Here is a 17,269-nt window from a genome sequence, read left to right on the forward strand (position 1 = left end):
TTGGAACTATTTTACCATATTTGTCAAAAATAAAATTTGTATGTCTGTATTTAGTTTGACATATAAATTCCCGAGTTCGTCACAAAGATTTCCGATTTCAAAAAGTCGCATGCAATGAAGGTCGAAGGTTACATCGGCCAAAATGTTGTAAGAATAAAATCCAAGATGAGAACAATAGTCCTCCTAATCGAAGTAATACAAATCTTTTTAATTTTAAAAGTTTTTTAAATTTAAAATAATAAAACTTGTAAAAATGCATATTTTACCCCTGGATTCGTTACTTTTTAAAATGCTTTCAACAATTTGTATCCAACAATGTTGTCCATGAAGAAACAGTGTATACAAACGATAGAAGCTGTATTTTCTGTGTAGTCATAAAACTGTCAACAACGTTAACACTACAAAAAAAAAAAATTAAAAGTAAAAGTAAAATTCTTTTATTTCTTAAGTCTGCGAATAATGGTATCGTGTCACACTCCTCACACTACGACGATCTAAAAATAGAAAGAAGCCAAAATAATAAGTTTCTTCGGGGACGAATTATCGTCTATCAACAATGAATGCTTATCAGTTTGCTTGCTATTTCGAATTACATAATCTAGCATCGTCATGATACACAGAAGCGTTTGCCAGTACAACGAAGGGTTTCAGTGTCAAGACACAGAAATTATCTATTGTCAACATTGAAATCCCATACGTTTTATGACGTCATTTAACTTCCGGTGCGACATATTACAAAATTCTTAGTAAATTCAAAATAACATTCAAATATATGTACAAATAATAGAAATGAACGTGTTTTATCCAAAAATGAATTCTTTTAATTGAAAATAATTTTTTAAAAACTTGAAAAAAATTTCGAGAATTACGTTTCTGAACTTTTGGAGATGAGGATTGAATTTTTTGAGATGAGGATTGGCATTATTTGGATTTTTCGGACTACTGTTCTCATTTTGAATGTGATTTTCACAACATTTTAGTCAACGTAACCTCCTACCTTCTTCAGGTGTATCTTATCGAATTTGGAAATGTTTCTGTCGAACTCGGGGATTTAGTCGGAATTTCGAAGGGAACCCTTTATTTACTTCACGAATGCGATTCATTCACTAAAGATTTTTTTTATATTTGGGATATTTTTTAGATAAGAATTGATAAATTGGATTATTCTTGGGGGTTATACTTACGACGATTCAAACAATTTAACATACGATGTTTTCAAAGTCATCTTGTTGAACTCTGGTATCCTTATGTAAAACTCAGTAATTTATATGGAATTTCTAGCTAGACCCACTATTTCATCCATGGCGTAGATTGTACTTGCTCCATCATCTATAACCAGATAGAGGTGTTAAATAAGTAATCATATTTTATTCATGGTTAGTATCGCCTGTAGTGGGCATTGAACCTTCAACCTCCAAGAGACTGTCATTTAGAACTAATTGTTACTCGAAAACTGTGCCATTTAAGACGTGTTAAGACGAACCTGAAAAAGTTTGAATGTTACATTATCCGTAACAGTGTGAGAATAACATTTCAAATGCGAATAGTAGTTCGAACAATTGAAACAATGTGAGAAAATGTGTGTCATCATAGCGGAGAAGGGGTATTTTTTTTAAAACTCTCATACTGAATCATTTACCTTTATCCGTTTCATACTTACTTAATATTACATTATACTATTACAAACAAAAATAATTGAGGACTTGTCTTATTTGACGCTTTAAATATTAAAAAATAATTCTGCAGATGTTCCAATGCTGGTTTAAAACCAATCCAAATAAAATAGGTCATACAAGGAATATTATCGTTAAAATTATATATTAAAAATGAAAAAGTTAAGCGTATTAGTTAAGTTTGAAAAAAATAAAAGATTATTGGATTATAACCAAAAGTTTCGTGGATAAATTTTAAATTCTGAAAAAAAAAACAACATATAGAGACATATATTCGATTTAAGAATTTATTGTTTGTCAAAAGGAATATATAATAAATATCAGAATTTAAAATTTAACCACGAAACTTATATATTGCTCTATTCTTAAATATTGAGCTTTTCCTTTTTGGCTAGGGTCTCCTTGAAAGTATTACTTCAAGTAATATCTATCACTATACACACAATAACAATAGAAAACAAACAAATAAATAAATTAAATAAACATGAATATACATAAACGATCACACATATATGTATATATATATGTATATATATGTGCATGTATGTATGTATGTGTGTACACATAGGTATATTTATATATATATATATATATATATATATATATATATAAAAGGAAAACGTCTACCTTAAACCACTAACCTAGTTCTAAAACAGATCCTTTGTTCGATAAAATGCATGCCCATTGGCTGATAGGAAGGGCGCGGTGGATACTAGAAAGCTGATTGGCTAACTAAAAATCCTCAACATATATAAAAACAAGAAGCAACCAAAGAATTCGCGCATAAGCCTGACGAATCCTATAGTGTATGAAACGCAGAATATTCAGTGTAGCTTAATCGCCATATATATTTCATAAATTACTAACTAGCTCTACCTACGTATTGAGCACTTTTGAAGTAAATACTTAAAGTTTACGCATAAATCTATACTTTCGTATATAAAATTTATGTGAGTAAATGAAGTAGTTATATATATATATATATATATATATATATATATATATATATTCGCGCCTTTAACATTTCCGGTCTGGGTCGTTTTGACTTTTGTTTCCCTTTATTTTATATTTAACTTTATCATTTTTTTTCTCTCTCTCTCTCCTTTTTTTCTCTCTCTACTTTTTCTTCCTAGATCTTTTTTATTTATAGTTATGTCTCGGAAGTAGAGTGAAAAGCACATCTTATTTTTCTTTTATTAATATTATTTTTTTCCTTGTACACATGTTTGTGAATTATTCCATGGATTTCTGCCTTTGGATTATTATGGACCATCTTTTTCCAATTATGGGATGTCTTTGGATTTTACTTGTACAAATGGAAATTCTTTTAACTTTCTTGAAGTTTTACATTTGGATTTTACCGTCACTGGATTTTTTATCTTCCACCAGACTATCCATTCATATGTAATCACCTTTTTCTTTACCATATTCCCTCTGCTTAACTTATTTTGTTTTCAAGTAAGATCTTTGACTTACTTGTAGTTTCATCAAATACTTCTGCATGCAAAATCCGATCCCGCATTTTGCTAATTTCTACCCTCTGATGAGAAGGAGAGTATTTCTTCGAAACTCCGCGGATTAAGGACTATCCATTTATCTAGTGTTTCCTTTTCAGATTAAATATATTTTTAACTCATTTCAAAGTGTTTTTTAACATTTTATTAACTGTTTGCTCATATATATATATATATATATATATATATATATATATATATATATATATATACATACACGCATATATAATATACATGTATAATGTATATATATATTATATATAAGTACATTTATATATGTGCATATGTATACTAACATATATATATATTATATAACACACACACATATTCGTAATCAATGTTTCGTTCGGAATAGCGAACGTAACGTTTGAAGTTGAGCTCTGAAGCCCGACTGTTTGGACAGCAGACATAATATCAGTTCGCTATTAAGATCGCAATGATAGGAAGATATATGTTTTAGATTTGTATTACATTACTGATTGCCTAAAACGCTTAATTCTTTTTTTTCCTTTTTTAAGCAATGGGGGTTGCGATATGTGGCAACAGTTACTGACATCACTTAGTCGAACAATCAGAACATTTTAAATTTGGTGTTGCTAAAATTTTTTTTCCATTATCTGCTGAATCGAAGCGTCTTTTTAAGCAATGCATATAATTATATTCTATCATAACACGATTCTTTTACATTAATAAACGGATACAGAATGTTTTATAATAATTAATATGCGAACACTAATGAAGATCAAATTAACGTCTGAATGATTTCGCAACGAGAATGTGATTTTACATGCGTGAATAATCAGGTTATAAAGGCAATTATTTATTATAAGAAACATACAAATTTTGATTTATGGAGTATATGCTTGCTAAAAAAAATGAAGTTAACTGACAAAGTAACAAACAAAAAATTAATGTGATAATTCTAGGAACGGATTCGATGAATCATTGCCCTCCCGTCATCTTGTTAGTGATCACTACAGAAAATAGTTTCCTCTTTCCCCGATCAGAGAAATGCAAGAAACACTTTACTAGAAGGCCACATAAATAATAGGATTAATTATTTCGCTTAAATAATCTTTTATCAATATTGGGAAGGTTGATAAAATTACTGTCTAGTAATATAATTGTATATTTGCATAACGCATGCGCATTTTCGGCTGGCAATCGGAAATTAAGGTAAATAATTCTTTCTGATTCGACCTCTTTTTCTCACGTATATATTTATGTATATATTTATATCATAGAAAGAAACTAAAATCTAAAAATCCAGAAAATCAAAATAAAAATTAATTGAAAACATCCCTACCATTTACCCTTGTTTCAGAGGAGCTGGTTTCCCCCTACCTCACACATATTAAAAGCGAACTTGTATCACATTTGCTTTCTTAGGCAAGCAAATAAATTTATAATGTTATAAAACTATTAGACATATAACACACATTCTACAAATCAATAAAAGAAACACACACACACACACAGCCTCCCCTACGCACTCATTTGACCAAGTACCAACGTCGCCCTTACTTCCAGCCAAGTCATAAAAAATAAATATAAAATAGCAAAAAGAGAAACAAGAACATAGAATATTTTTTTTATTTTTATTTTATATTTTTTCTTTACTTTTTTAAAAAATTTCATCCTAAATTATATTTAAATTAATATATTCATACTTTATTTCATGATACATTTATTACCGTTAATTATCGTACCCTTATTTATATGGAGTTATGTGTTCGTTTAAACTGGACATTTACCTTTCAGAGAGGTTTTTCCATAACATCCCCACTAAACATACATATATACACACGCGTGGGCGCACACACATACACACACACACGCACACATTCCCTATCTCTCTCCCTCTCTTTCTCTCTATCTCTCTCACACACACACACTCATACACTTATACACACACACGCTTTCTTCCTTCCATATTCATAATCTATTGGCGTCGATATTTACGTTATGTTTTTAAACATTAAAACTCTGAGTCTTAAACGCTTTTTTAACGTTTTTTTTCTCTGTTTGTTCACTTCGCATTATTTTCGGTTTTTCAATTGTCGCTGATGAATTCACGCTGACTGTTTCCAACCTCTTATGGTTGATTCGGCGTAATGAAACCAATGGTACGACTTTGAAATATGTATATATATATAGTGCCGTAATAAATATTATATATATATATATATATATAAGTTCGTATTACTGTTTGTTTCTTTGTTTGTTCACAATTTGATTAATATATACAAAAGTTCGGTCAGTTTAGTATTTCATTTATTTCTATATATAGTATGATTATTTAAAAAATATACGATTAAGAGGTCACCTCATTTGTTTATAATATTAAGGAAACTCGATTGTACTAAATATCTGTAAGTTAGTTTAAGTTTCTAGCATGAGAGTTGTTTTAAGTGTTCTATTTAAGATTGTTATTTCATCAACTCTAAATAACAATTATATTGATAATATATTTAACTAAATTTATTTGAAATTATTACTTCCGACATCGATTTTTTTATGAAACGAGTAGAGTTATTATTATTTTTTTATATGTTCCGAAATTTGAAAGATAAAAAATACTCCGATATAATACCGCACCCCCTTCGCATATTTTTAAGGATAGCCATTTCGGACGCCCATAAATAAATGAATTTTACTACTGTTAGAATCTCACCTGATGGATAGATTATCACGTACCTTTTTGGAGGGGGGCGATTACATTTACATGTTTTTATCTGTTCTTTTATTCTGAAGATTCTGGAGTCAGTCTCTATCCTCTCACGCAGGCTCTCTCTCTCTCTGTCGACAGAAGGAATTCGTAAAATCCTTGGACTTATTTAGGGATATATTTTCAATTTTAACTTCCCCACATATCCCATTTTGTACATATATTTTATACAATTGTACATATTCTACAACGTATAATTTACTCGTAATTTTTTTTACACGTAATCCCATTCGCCCATTCGCCCTTCATATTAATTCATATGGATATATATATATATATATATATATATATATATATTATTATTATTTTTTTTTTCATTTCATCCATTTGTTATAATTTTATAAGTAATCCCCACTTAAGTCTTCGCTCTTGCATGACATTTGTTTTACACTTGATAGAAATTCAACGATTGACTCCTGATGAGTTTGTTGATGAAAGGGGCCCCTAGAGTCTTCCCGACCGTATTTAAAGCGCTTTATAAGTTTTGTACCGTAAAACACTTTATATATATATATATTATATATATATATATATATATATATATATATATATATATATATATATATGAAGAGCATAATGTGGTGTCCCACAATTGAATAAAAACGGATGATATGGGAAAAATGTTATGCAAAAAAAGAATAAAATAAAATAAATAAAAAGGGGAAAAACAGATTTGATATTCCTGAAGCGCTTTTCATGGTTTGAATAATTAACCAATTTACCGACGATTCCCCTGAAGAGAGTCGGTTGAAAAGCGCTTCGGGAATATCAAATCTGTTTTTTCCCCTTTTTATTCTTATTTTATTTATTTTTTTCTCTCTGGTATCTTTCGACACATCGCATAACATTTTTCCCATATCATCCGTTTTTATTCAATTGTGGGACACCACATTATGCTCTTCATATGTCTTGGGTTTGGTGTAACCACGCGTTTATCTCTCAACTGTTTTAATTAATGATTAAGTTTCAGTTTTTTAATTTCCACCTTTTTATTTTTCTCTCCTCATAACGAAATCTTTTTTTTTCCTCTCATTAAAACGTCATTTCACTTTACAACGACTTCAATCGTTTTTATTCAATAATTTCTTTCTATTTTATAACTTATTCTCTCGTTTATCCATAAATGGTATGTTACTTTAAACCATGTTCCCTTTATTTAAGGCTGTTTTGTCTTGGTGCGGCACCAAATCACTTTTTAATTCATTAAGAAACAGATATAGCCACGATTTCATAAGTGCTCTTAATGATACTATTCGTTTAAGAGGTAAACTACGTTCTCTTAAATGTAAAATCGCTTTTCTCCACTTATGTTTAAAGAATTTAGTGGTCCCTGGTTACATCTCTACTAGGATCTCGAAAATCAAATGCCGTAGTCAATTCGTTATAGAGAGGGCCTTCTTGTTGGATGAATTTCGACGTCATTCTAAGACCTTGTCTTCTATAAAGACTCAATATCATTTTATTTGGGTTTTCGTCTGGAATACCTTGTCTTTCTTCGACAAATTGCGTTTTTCAAAACTGTTATCTATACAGGACCGTACTTTTCAAACTAATGCTAGGTCTAAGAATGATAAATATTTAAGTACGTTGATTAAAAGAAAACTTGGTATCCGTACAAATTCAGATCAACACGTCTTTAATCTTTCAGATTACATTTTATCTGATACAAAGTCATATTATCTAGAGGTCTTGATTTTTGCATCCCTCCGTCAGGTATTGATAAGATTGGAATTTTTGCAGAATTTGAATTAATGTTTTCTCAGTTGAGAACCCTTTGTCCTTCCTCCATTGAGTCTATAGGCCAACTTAAAGGCCGTCTTAACGAATATGCCCATTCTTTTGTGAATTCCACGGTTCGCTCTGATGAATCGTTTTGGCAAAAGAACCATTTTCAAGCCGCCAAACTTCTCAAGGCAAGATCCGACATCTACATTACTAAAGCTGATAAAGGTTCAGGTGTCGTTATTCTTAACCGTGACGATTATTCTTCCAAAATGGCCACCATTTTGGAAGACACAAACAAATTTCAATCATTGGGTGACTTGTCGGCAGATCACACTTTAAGGACTGAAATTAAGTTCCAAAAAAGGTTACTACAATTATATAAAAATAACTTTTTCTCTAAAGAGGTTTATTCTTTAATACGTCCTGTCGGTTCCCAAAGGCCCAGGATGTATGGATTACCTAAGATCCACAAACCTAATTTGCCTCTTAGACCTATCTTGTCCATGGTTGGTTCTGTCCAGCACGGATTGGCCAAATGGCTTGTGGAAATCCTGGACCCTGTTGTGAAGTTTTATTCAATTCATTGCATTCCTGACTCTTTTCAGTTTGCTTCTTCCATACGCAATCTTTGTCCGTCCATTGATACTAAATTCTTCGTTTCTTTCGACATATCCAGTTTATACACAAATGTCCCCCTAGACGAAACTATAGGCATTTGCGCCAACTTTCTGTATCGTGGTCCTACAGAGACCCCAAGATTTCCAGAAAACGTTTTTATCTAACTAATGGAGATGGCTACTAAGTCGGTTGCCTTTAGCTTTGATAATATGATGTACAGACAGATCGACGGCGTCTCGATGGGCAGTCCTTTAGGTCCTTGTATTGCAAACATTTTCGCTGGTTTTTATGAACGTCTGCTTTTTAATAACGTGCCGAAACCTTGGTGTTATGTACCGTACGTCGACGATACTTTTGCTTCCTTTCGGTCACGTGAGGCTGCTTGTTCTTTTTTTCAATATTTAAATAAGCTCCACCCATCTTTGCAATTCACAATGGAGGAAGAAAGGGACAATATGCTGCCATTCCTCGACGTACTCGTGGAGCGCACCCCTTCTGTTTTTATTACCAGTATATTTAGGAAGCCGACATTTACGGGACTGTATCTCAGTTGGGATTCTTTTTCCCCCAAGCGCAAAAAGAAAGACCTCATCAGAACTCTCACGCATCGAGCTTTGATGATCTGCTCTAGTTCTCGATTGAAGTCCGAGCTTCACAAAATTAAAGAAATTTTCCTCTCCAATGGATACCCCGAGCAACTAGTCTCATATACCATCCGAAGTAAGGTTGACAACTTTAATAGAGCTAAGGTATACGGTCCTCCTCGTTGCCCCATTTATCTCAAGCTTCCGTGGTTAGGCTCTTCCATCCAACCTTTAGCAGACAAAATATCGTCTTCAGTAACACACTGTTTTAATGCTGCTAATTTGCGCATTATTTATTCCACTCGTCCTGCTTTCCCTTCCTTTCTTAAGGACGCCCTGCCTTCCAATGAACAAAGTTCGGTTATTTACCTTTACCAATGTCAGTGCGACGCTGACTATGTTGGCAAGATTATCGGTCAGAGTGGCTCAGCATGTTTCAGGCTGTATCGGTAGATACGAACCGGTCCCGTCTTCTAGAAGTTCACAGGCGCAAGAGTTTGCTATAGGTGACCACTTGTTGGACAAGAGAACGTGTCGTGATCTCTACTCTGATAACAGTTTTTCCATTTTACATAGAGCACGACATCGTTTCCACCTCGACGTACTAGAGGCTATTGTCATCAATTCTCGACGTCCCTCTCTCTGCAGACAAAGGCAGTTAAAACATTCACTGCAGTTATTTAATGACTCTTGGTCGTCTGTGAACTATTTTTTTTTTCTTTTTTTTCCCGACCACTTTACAATTACAATATTTTATTTACCAATTCATGGTTTTGAGTAATTAACCAATTTACCGACGATTCCCCTGAAGAGAGTCGGTTGAAAAGCGCTTCGGGCATATCAAATCTGTTTTTTCCCTTTTTATTTATTTTTTTAAATTTTTTTTTGCTCTGGTATCTTTCGACACATCGCATAACATTTTTCCTATATCATCCATTTATATATATATATATATATATATATATATATATATATATATATATATATATATATATATACATGCTTCCTACGTTGGGTCGAACATATCGGAGAGTGAAATAACAAAAAGTCACAAGCGTATAACTCAATGCACTTGTCTATTTGGACAATATTTGATTATGGTAATTTTATTTACCCACGTTAGAAGCAATCAGATACCGTAAGTTAGAAGCACCGACTGTCACACGAGCAGCCGAGTTTCAATCATATCTTGAGGTTGGTAGGCTAGTCTCACTGAGGAACTGTGATACTGATACTAAGTCTGGAACCAGATGAGGAAAAATTTCTTTAAAGATAAATAACTAGTTTAGCTTAATTTTATCTAGTAAGAGAATGCATATGTATCCTGACAAGGTGTTCAAAATACTTGAGATATAAAATCAGTCTAGTAGTAGAAGGAATGAATCTGCCAGAGCTATCTTTCTTTCTTTCTTCTCTCTCTCTCACTCTCTCTTTATATATATATATATATATATATATATATATAATATTTGGGGAAAACAGTTACATATGGTCGCTACAAATAGCCATCTGTTTCAGTCAAAGAGACTTGATCAGGGGACCTGGAACATCTCGACGCCAAAAAGAAAAAGAAAAAAGGTTTCAGGTCACCTGATGAAGTTTCTTTAACTGAAACAGATGGCTATTTGTAGCGACCATATATAACCTCAAATAATTAAAAAAATATTTTGCTCTTTTTATTGACCACTTTTTAACAACTTTGTTGTCTTTATTAGTTCTACCTTTTGAACACCTCAAACCTACATATATATATATATATATATATATATATATATATATATATATATATATATATATATTAGCAGGCCGGCCGGCAGGCGTTGCCTGTCCGAAAAATGTGCTTAAATATGATATTTTAATTTATGCAGATTTTGTGTTCACAATTATGGAACCAATGCTCCATTGATTATTATATTATACCCAATATATAGCACTGACTTAAAATGTGAAAAAAATCATTTGGATACCATTAGCTAGAATTGAAACTAATACATTTAGTTCTCTAGCGAATAACAAAATTCATATGCAAATTTTAAAAATCTACGCACTTAAACGTATAACTGTTTTTGCGTATGTGTATAGATTACATATTGAGTTGATAATCGCCTGCCAATTTGCAAATTTTTAATTTTGACCCATTAGCAGTTATTTTACTGGAAATTGAAATTGAATTCGTTTCACAGGTTCAACGATATATATGTATTAAGTCTGTAAACCAAAAATTAACAAAGTAGTCTAGTAAAGACCGTTCCCCACACACAGAATCACGGTCACTGCACACACAAACACACACACACACACATATATATTTGGTAAAAATGGTAATTAGTAAGACTTGAAGAGAGTGCTCAATACTATTGCAGAGCAAATATGCGGTTTATTTTTAGTTCCTTTTTATCTGTTCAGTTACATATGTTTCGGGTGCCGGACCATATTTACGATCCAGCAGCCTCGTCAGACCTTACAGAAATGCTAAATAAAACCGAAACATATATAACTGAACAGATAAAACGGTAATAAAAAATAAAACGTATATATATATATATATATATATATATATATATATATATGGGAGAGAGAGAGAGAGAGAGAGAGAGAGAGAGAGAGAGAGAGAGAGAGAGAGATATCGACAGATAGATATAAAATATTTTCTTAAACAGCAGGAATAAAACGTAAAAATTTTGCGTAGCGTATTTACCGTGGATATATTTTAATTTTAAGACTACGATATATATATATATATATATATATATATATATATATATATATATATTATAAATTGCATAAAAAGCCGTACAATATCTGTTAATATAAAAGATGTAAATGCATTGAATAATTCTACATACGCATTTCAGATTTATTGGTCGTCCAAAATTCATTTCAAGTTTCATGATTCTATAATCGAGTTCTATTAGATTTTATTACATATCCAAATATGTATGTAATAAATGTATGATTTCTTCGCCGCCTCGTGGCTCGACGCCACTCTGTCCGTTTCTTATTACATTAAGTAATATTTTTAAGTCAGCAACCAATCCAGAGAAACCATAATTCCTACTATATCTAATCGATAATCGACAGAGAGGCTGACAATCAATACATTGATTAGATATGGAAACCCGACAGATTCCCTCAGTGACACTAAAACAACTGAGTGTTCAGGGGTTGTTGAGATTGGCAAAAATAACCTCTGTAAATTATATGATGGCATCTATCAATAGACAGACTATAGACACAAGACCTGTCTTTCATGTTTAGAAGAATATAGCAACGGATGTCTGTGCGATCGCAAAAAAAAAAAAAAAAAAAAAGTAGGTAGGCTCGAATGTGGAACGTGAATGAAGCGAAAAAGGGTAACTTGGGAACTGTTTTGTGCACCTTAAATAATAACGTTTATAAACATTAACGCGGGTGTGTTTTTTTAAATTTTTTTGTAAGGGCACTTTTTTCACTGGCTTATTTTTTGTTTGTAAATAAAGGACATTTTCGATTTGCTTTCTATTTTTCAAACTTAAGTTTGAATTCGAAGCAGTTAATGATTCTGTTCTAATTTTTTTACGATGTGACCTAGCGTCGTTTTACCCCTAATAAAAATGAGGATGTACTTAAAATTCATTCCAAAAACAATTAAATGAAGTTTTTCGTTATTTTATCTTTGTAATGTAATCACCCCCCCCCCACCTCGAAAAAATTGAATTTTTTATATTTTGGGGTTTGTTTTGCTTATGAAATTGTTAGGTGAAAGTACAAAATGGTCTCATAAAAATTAATAAAATTTATCGTTATTTTATGTTTCAAATGTAATTCCCGCACCACCAAATAAACCAAACCAAATTGTATTTGTCATGCCCCCTCAATCGTAAAACTGGAAAAAAATGCTACAAGTGACATGTCTCGTTGAACGCTTGGTGGGCAAAAAGTGGGTGCTAATTTTACGTTGAATTTATATAGAAAAGTGATCCCTACTCTAAAATAATTTTTTTACCAAATTTCTTCTTTCATATTATTTATAAAGGTTATTTAAATGTAATAGGCAACACAGTAGAGCTTCATTTTTTAGGGGTTGAACGACCCTAGGTTACGTCATAAAAAATTACTTTTTTTTAATTAGAAAGTTAAGTTTGTAATCGATGAGATTGACATGACAAAAGAAAGTGTAAATTGTAGAATTTAAAGGTGGCAATAGATCTTCATTTTTTGTGTTAAACGACGCTTGGTCACATCGTAAAAATTTAGCGATTTCGGTATAGCCGTTTAAAGAATAATAAAAACAAACAAAAAAAAATTGTTAAGTTTTTTTGTAAGTGTTTTTTTATTTGTTTGAATATTTAAAAAAAAACAATAAAAGCCATACATTTTTCTATCTACACGGAAATATTTTACAGCTAGAAACTTATTGAGATTATCAAATTATTTTATTTGGTAAGAGTTTGTTTTTTATGTTTAGAACTTTCTAGGAGCAAATAACTCTAAAATATGTTTTTTAAAAAAGTCGATGTTATAATAATTCCAAATAAATTAAATTAAATATATTACCAATATAATTGTTGTTTAAAGTTTATTAAATAACAATTTTAAATATAACACTTAAAACAATTCTCTTGCTTAAATCATTAACACATATAACGCTATTTAGTAAAATCGATTTTTATTAATGCAATATGCAAATGAGGTGATCCCTTAATTGTAGATTTTGCAAGAATCATATATAAAATAAATGAAAGGTTAAACTAAGAAACGTTTTGTATATATTAATCAAATTGCAAACAAACAAACAAACAGACAGGAATACGAATTTTTATATATTAAGATATATATTTGTTGTCATCGATATATAATCATGTTTTCTTGTATCACAACTTATCAGTGCCGCTAGACTAGCACTTCTCCCAACCAGAGGATTGAACCTAGAACCATTGCATTGACAGTCAGCAGTTCCACCACGGGAGCAGCGCCCGTAAATTATATCGCCAAATGTCTATTTAAACAAACATTTGTCCACCACTTTTAGGTGTATATATATATATTGAGCAACATGGCTGGGGAGCCATGATGTAATATACTGTTTTGTTTTTAAATCCCCGAAACAGTGTTTCATGTTAAACAACTGATGTCTCTTAAAAAATAAATTATTAGTACTATAGTAAATTCGAGAGCGAGTTTATGCAGTGACTGCAGGTGATTAAATGACTTACTGACTAGATGGTTTTCTAACGAATTGTAAAAAAATATTTTTTTTATGTTTTGTATAGTTTTAAAGGTTAAAAACTTCAAAGACTATATATATATATATATATATATATATATATATATATATAGAGAGAGAGAGAGAGAGATAGATAGATAGATAGATAGATAGATAGATAAATAAATAAATAAATAGATGTATGTATGTGGAAAACCAGTTACTCTAAATTTTGTATTGCAAATTTTATTTGAATAACATTAGCAATACAAAATGATAAAACAAATATAATTGGTTAAAAATAAAGGTTAAGACTTGACATATGTTATATTACAATGCTATATATTATACATATAAATAATACCCCATAAAAGACAAACGGAGAAGAGTTATTTATTAAACTTAATTTATTTATTAAACTAAAGTTAACAAAATTAAAAGTTACTTATTAAATTTTAGTTTGATTATTCAATTAGGAAGCGCGTGCATAGTATTGTATTGAAAAGATAGTTCAGTGAAATCTCGTGTGATTTTGAATTGGAAAATTATATTAAGATTATATCAAAACTTTCGGAAAATGTTTCATTTGTTTCCATTTTGAAATAACCATTTCAATTATTTCTTGCAGATAAATAGCAACATCAGGGACAAGGAATGCGTCACCATCGAAGCACGCTCCCCCTCGGGTAGACTGATTACTTTTACGGGGGAAACAAACTACACAGCCAAGTTTGATCCATCCGAAATTGGTGAGTGATTGCTAAAAGCTTTAATTAAACTTTCGTCGTCGTCGTCGTCGTCGTCGTCGTCGTCGTCGTCGTCGTCGTCATCGTCGTCATCAACAACAACAACAATGGCAAACTTATGAAGTAACAATAGATACATTAAACTGCTTTAAAATATAATTGCTTAGTTAGTTATAACTAGACTAGCTCTCCCTTACCGGTATTGCCCAATGGTCTCATTTTACTAATGAATTTGTTTTCCTTTTTACTAATTAGTCATAAATTATAAATGCCAAAAGCCCCGCAAGGATAATGGATGAATTTCAGGTAAAGTATCTATATATATTAACACGATAGCGTGTGTGTTATTTTGTGTGTTACGCTTACATTATTTTTCTCCCGAGTTACTGTCGTTTAATTATTATGATCTTCCATTTCTTGTAATAAATAATTTTACCAAGAATTCTTCATATACGGTGAGTAATGATTGGTCTGTTAGGAAAAAGGCATGAATTGCGATATATATATATATATATATATATATATATATATATATATATATATATATATATATATATATATAAACGAATAAAGAAAAATTATAAGCTTTTATACTTTTCGCATTCTTTTTTATTCATCCGCACACGTAACAGACTTCTTATGCAAAGTTTATTTTTGGTTTCGGTTTCTGATGCATCCAAGTAACATGGATAGATATCTTTTTTGTCTTTGAAATCACAACTTTATAATATCCGCATCGATAGAAAAATATGTATAAATTATAATAATATATTACGAATATTATACGAACTCTGCATAAATTAAAATATCCTATTTAAGCGTATTTTACGATCGGGCTACGTCGGGCGTCCCTGCTAGCTTATATGAATAATTTTGCATTTTTAACAAAAGAGCTACACTATTATCAGAGCGTCTCCATTTACAGAATGCCGACATCAATAGATTAAATTTGAAAGAATCCACTGTGGAATTTCCACAGGTATCGCTGGTGACAAATGTTATAAGAGGGTTGAAAATGATGAATGCATGGGATAAGATTTGATTATTTTGACGGTTTATGCCAAGTATCTGTATACATTAAATGGAAGACGCCCTTATCGTAGACCTTGGGAAGTAGTTTCGTGGTAACATATTCTTAAGCTATTCAGTTATTTTTCTCGTATAATAATTCTTTTTAAATAAGGTTTTGAAAATTAAATGTAATTATTACAGTTTAGTCTCATCCTTAATTTTGGTAATTGAACATAAATGCTAAAAACTATAACTAATTCCGATTAATGTGATGCTGTTTTCATGTCTATTTACAAAGTTATTGGACGTAAATAGTTTCCAAACTTTAAATACATTAGAAGTTGCTCATTATTAAAACCAGTATCACTTTAAATTCGGAAGTTTAAATGCTTCCAAAGTCCTTCTAAATTTCGAACGGCGTCGAAAAAATATAATCTCATTGTCAACTATTGAGAATTGATTTGATTAAGCAGAAAGTGAATTGTGCGGAATTAAATTAGTGAGTGTAATTTTTTTTTCATTTAACTATTTCAAATACCATTTAAAACTCATTTGATTGTACTCCATTAGATTTGTTTTTTATTTTAATGTAATTCATAATAAACAAGCGCAACCGGTGGAAATTCCACAAGGAACTGATTCATCTGTAATATATTGTTGTTTGCATTTTGGAAATATTCAGCTCTGATATTATAGCTATTTTGTTAAAACTGCAAAGTATTTATCCAAGCCTGCAGGGACGCCCGGCGTAACATGGTCGTAAAATACGCTTAAATATGATATTTTAATTCTTGCAGATTTCATATATATTATTATGGAGTTAATGTTCTATCTATTTGTGTCTGTTATAAAGTTGCGAATTAAAAAATAAGAAATATATCTATATGACTTGGGTTCATCAGCTTGAATCGAAACTGAATCCTAAACTTAAACCGAAACCAAAACTTATGAGAAATTCTTGGTAAATTATTTTAAAAAATCGATGAATTAAGTGCCATCAACTATAATCGAAACCGAAACCAAAATTATGGAGAATTCTTAGTAAAATTATTTATACAAAAATTAAATGAGTTGAGCGCTATCAGCTATAATCGAAACTGAAACCAAAACTTATGAATAATTCTAGGTAAAGTTTTTTATTACGAGAAATGGAAGTACATAACAATTAAACGACCCGGATGTAAGTGTGAAAATAACACACACGCTATCGTATTAATATATAGATAATTACAAATGATAACATTAATTTTTAAAGTAACATTGACTCAGTAAAATCATCCACAAACACGTTAAGTTGTCTTCTGATTTTATTTATTGTTGAAATTTGTCTGTCTGTTTTTGGCGTTTTTCTGCATGCAAAGAAAACGTAAAGCAGTGTCCAATCAAAATCCACCATCGTATTCAGGATCGAGATGACCATGCATCCAGTCTTGGCGTTGCACAATTTTCAATCCAAACATTGGATTGTAATTTGAAGATCAACCA

The 17,269-nt window shown here is 31.0% G+C and overlaps 1 protein-coding gene across 4 annotated transcripts in view; it reads left to right on the plus strand.

Annotated features, from left to right (window-relative positions):
• Nucleotides 1–17,269, plus strand: part of LOC145287966 (filamin-A-like) — a 311,755-nt gene that overhangs the window by 163,250 nt on the left and 131,236 nt on the right. For all 4 annotated transcript variants that reach the window (XM_080135939.1, XM_080135937.1, XM_080135940.1 and 1 more), the window contains exon 4: nucleotides 14,656–14,776. In XM_080135939.1, the coding sequence (XP_079992065.1) occupies nucleotides 14,656–14,776 (121 nt within the window). The remainder of the gene's footprint in view (nucleotides 1–14,655; nucleotides 14,777–17,269) is intronic.

This window comes from Euprymna scolopes, chromosome 11 (genome assembly GCF_053919585.1).
Source record: "Euprymna scolopes isolate OS-2025 chromosome 11, ASM5391958v1, whole genome shotgun sequence".
Lineage (NCBI taxonomy): Eukaryota > Metazoa > Mollusca > Cephalopoda > Sepiida > Sepiolidae > Euprymna > Euprymna scolopes.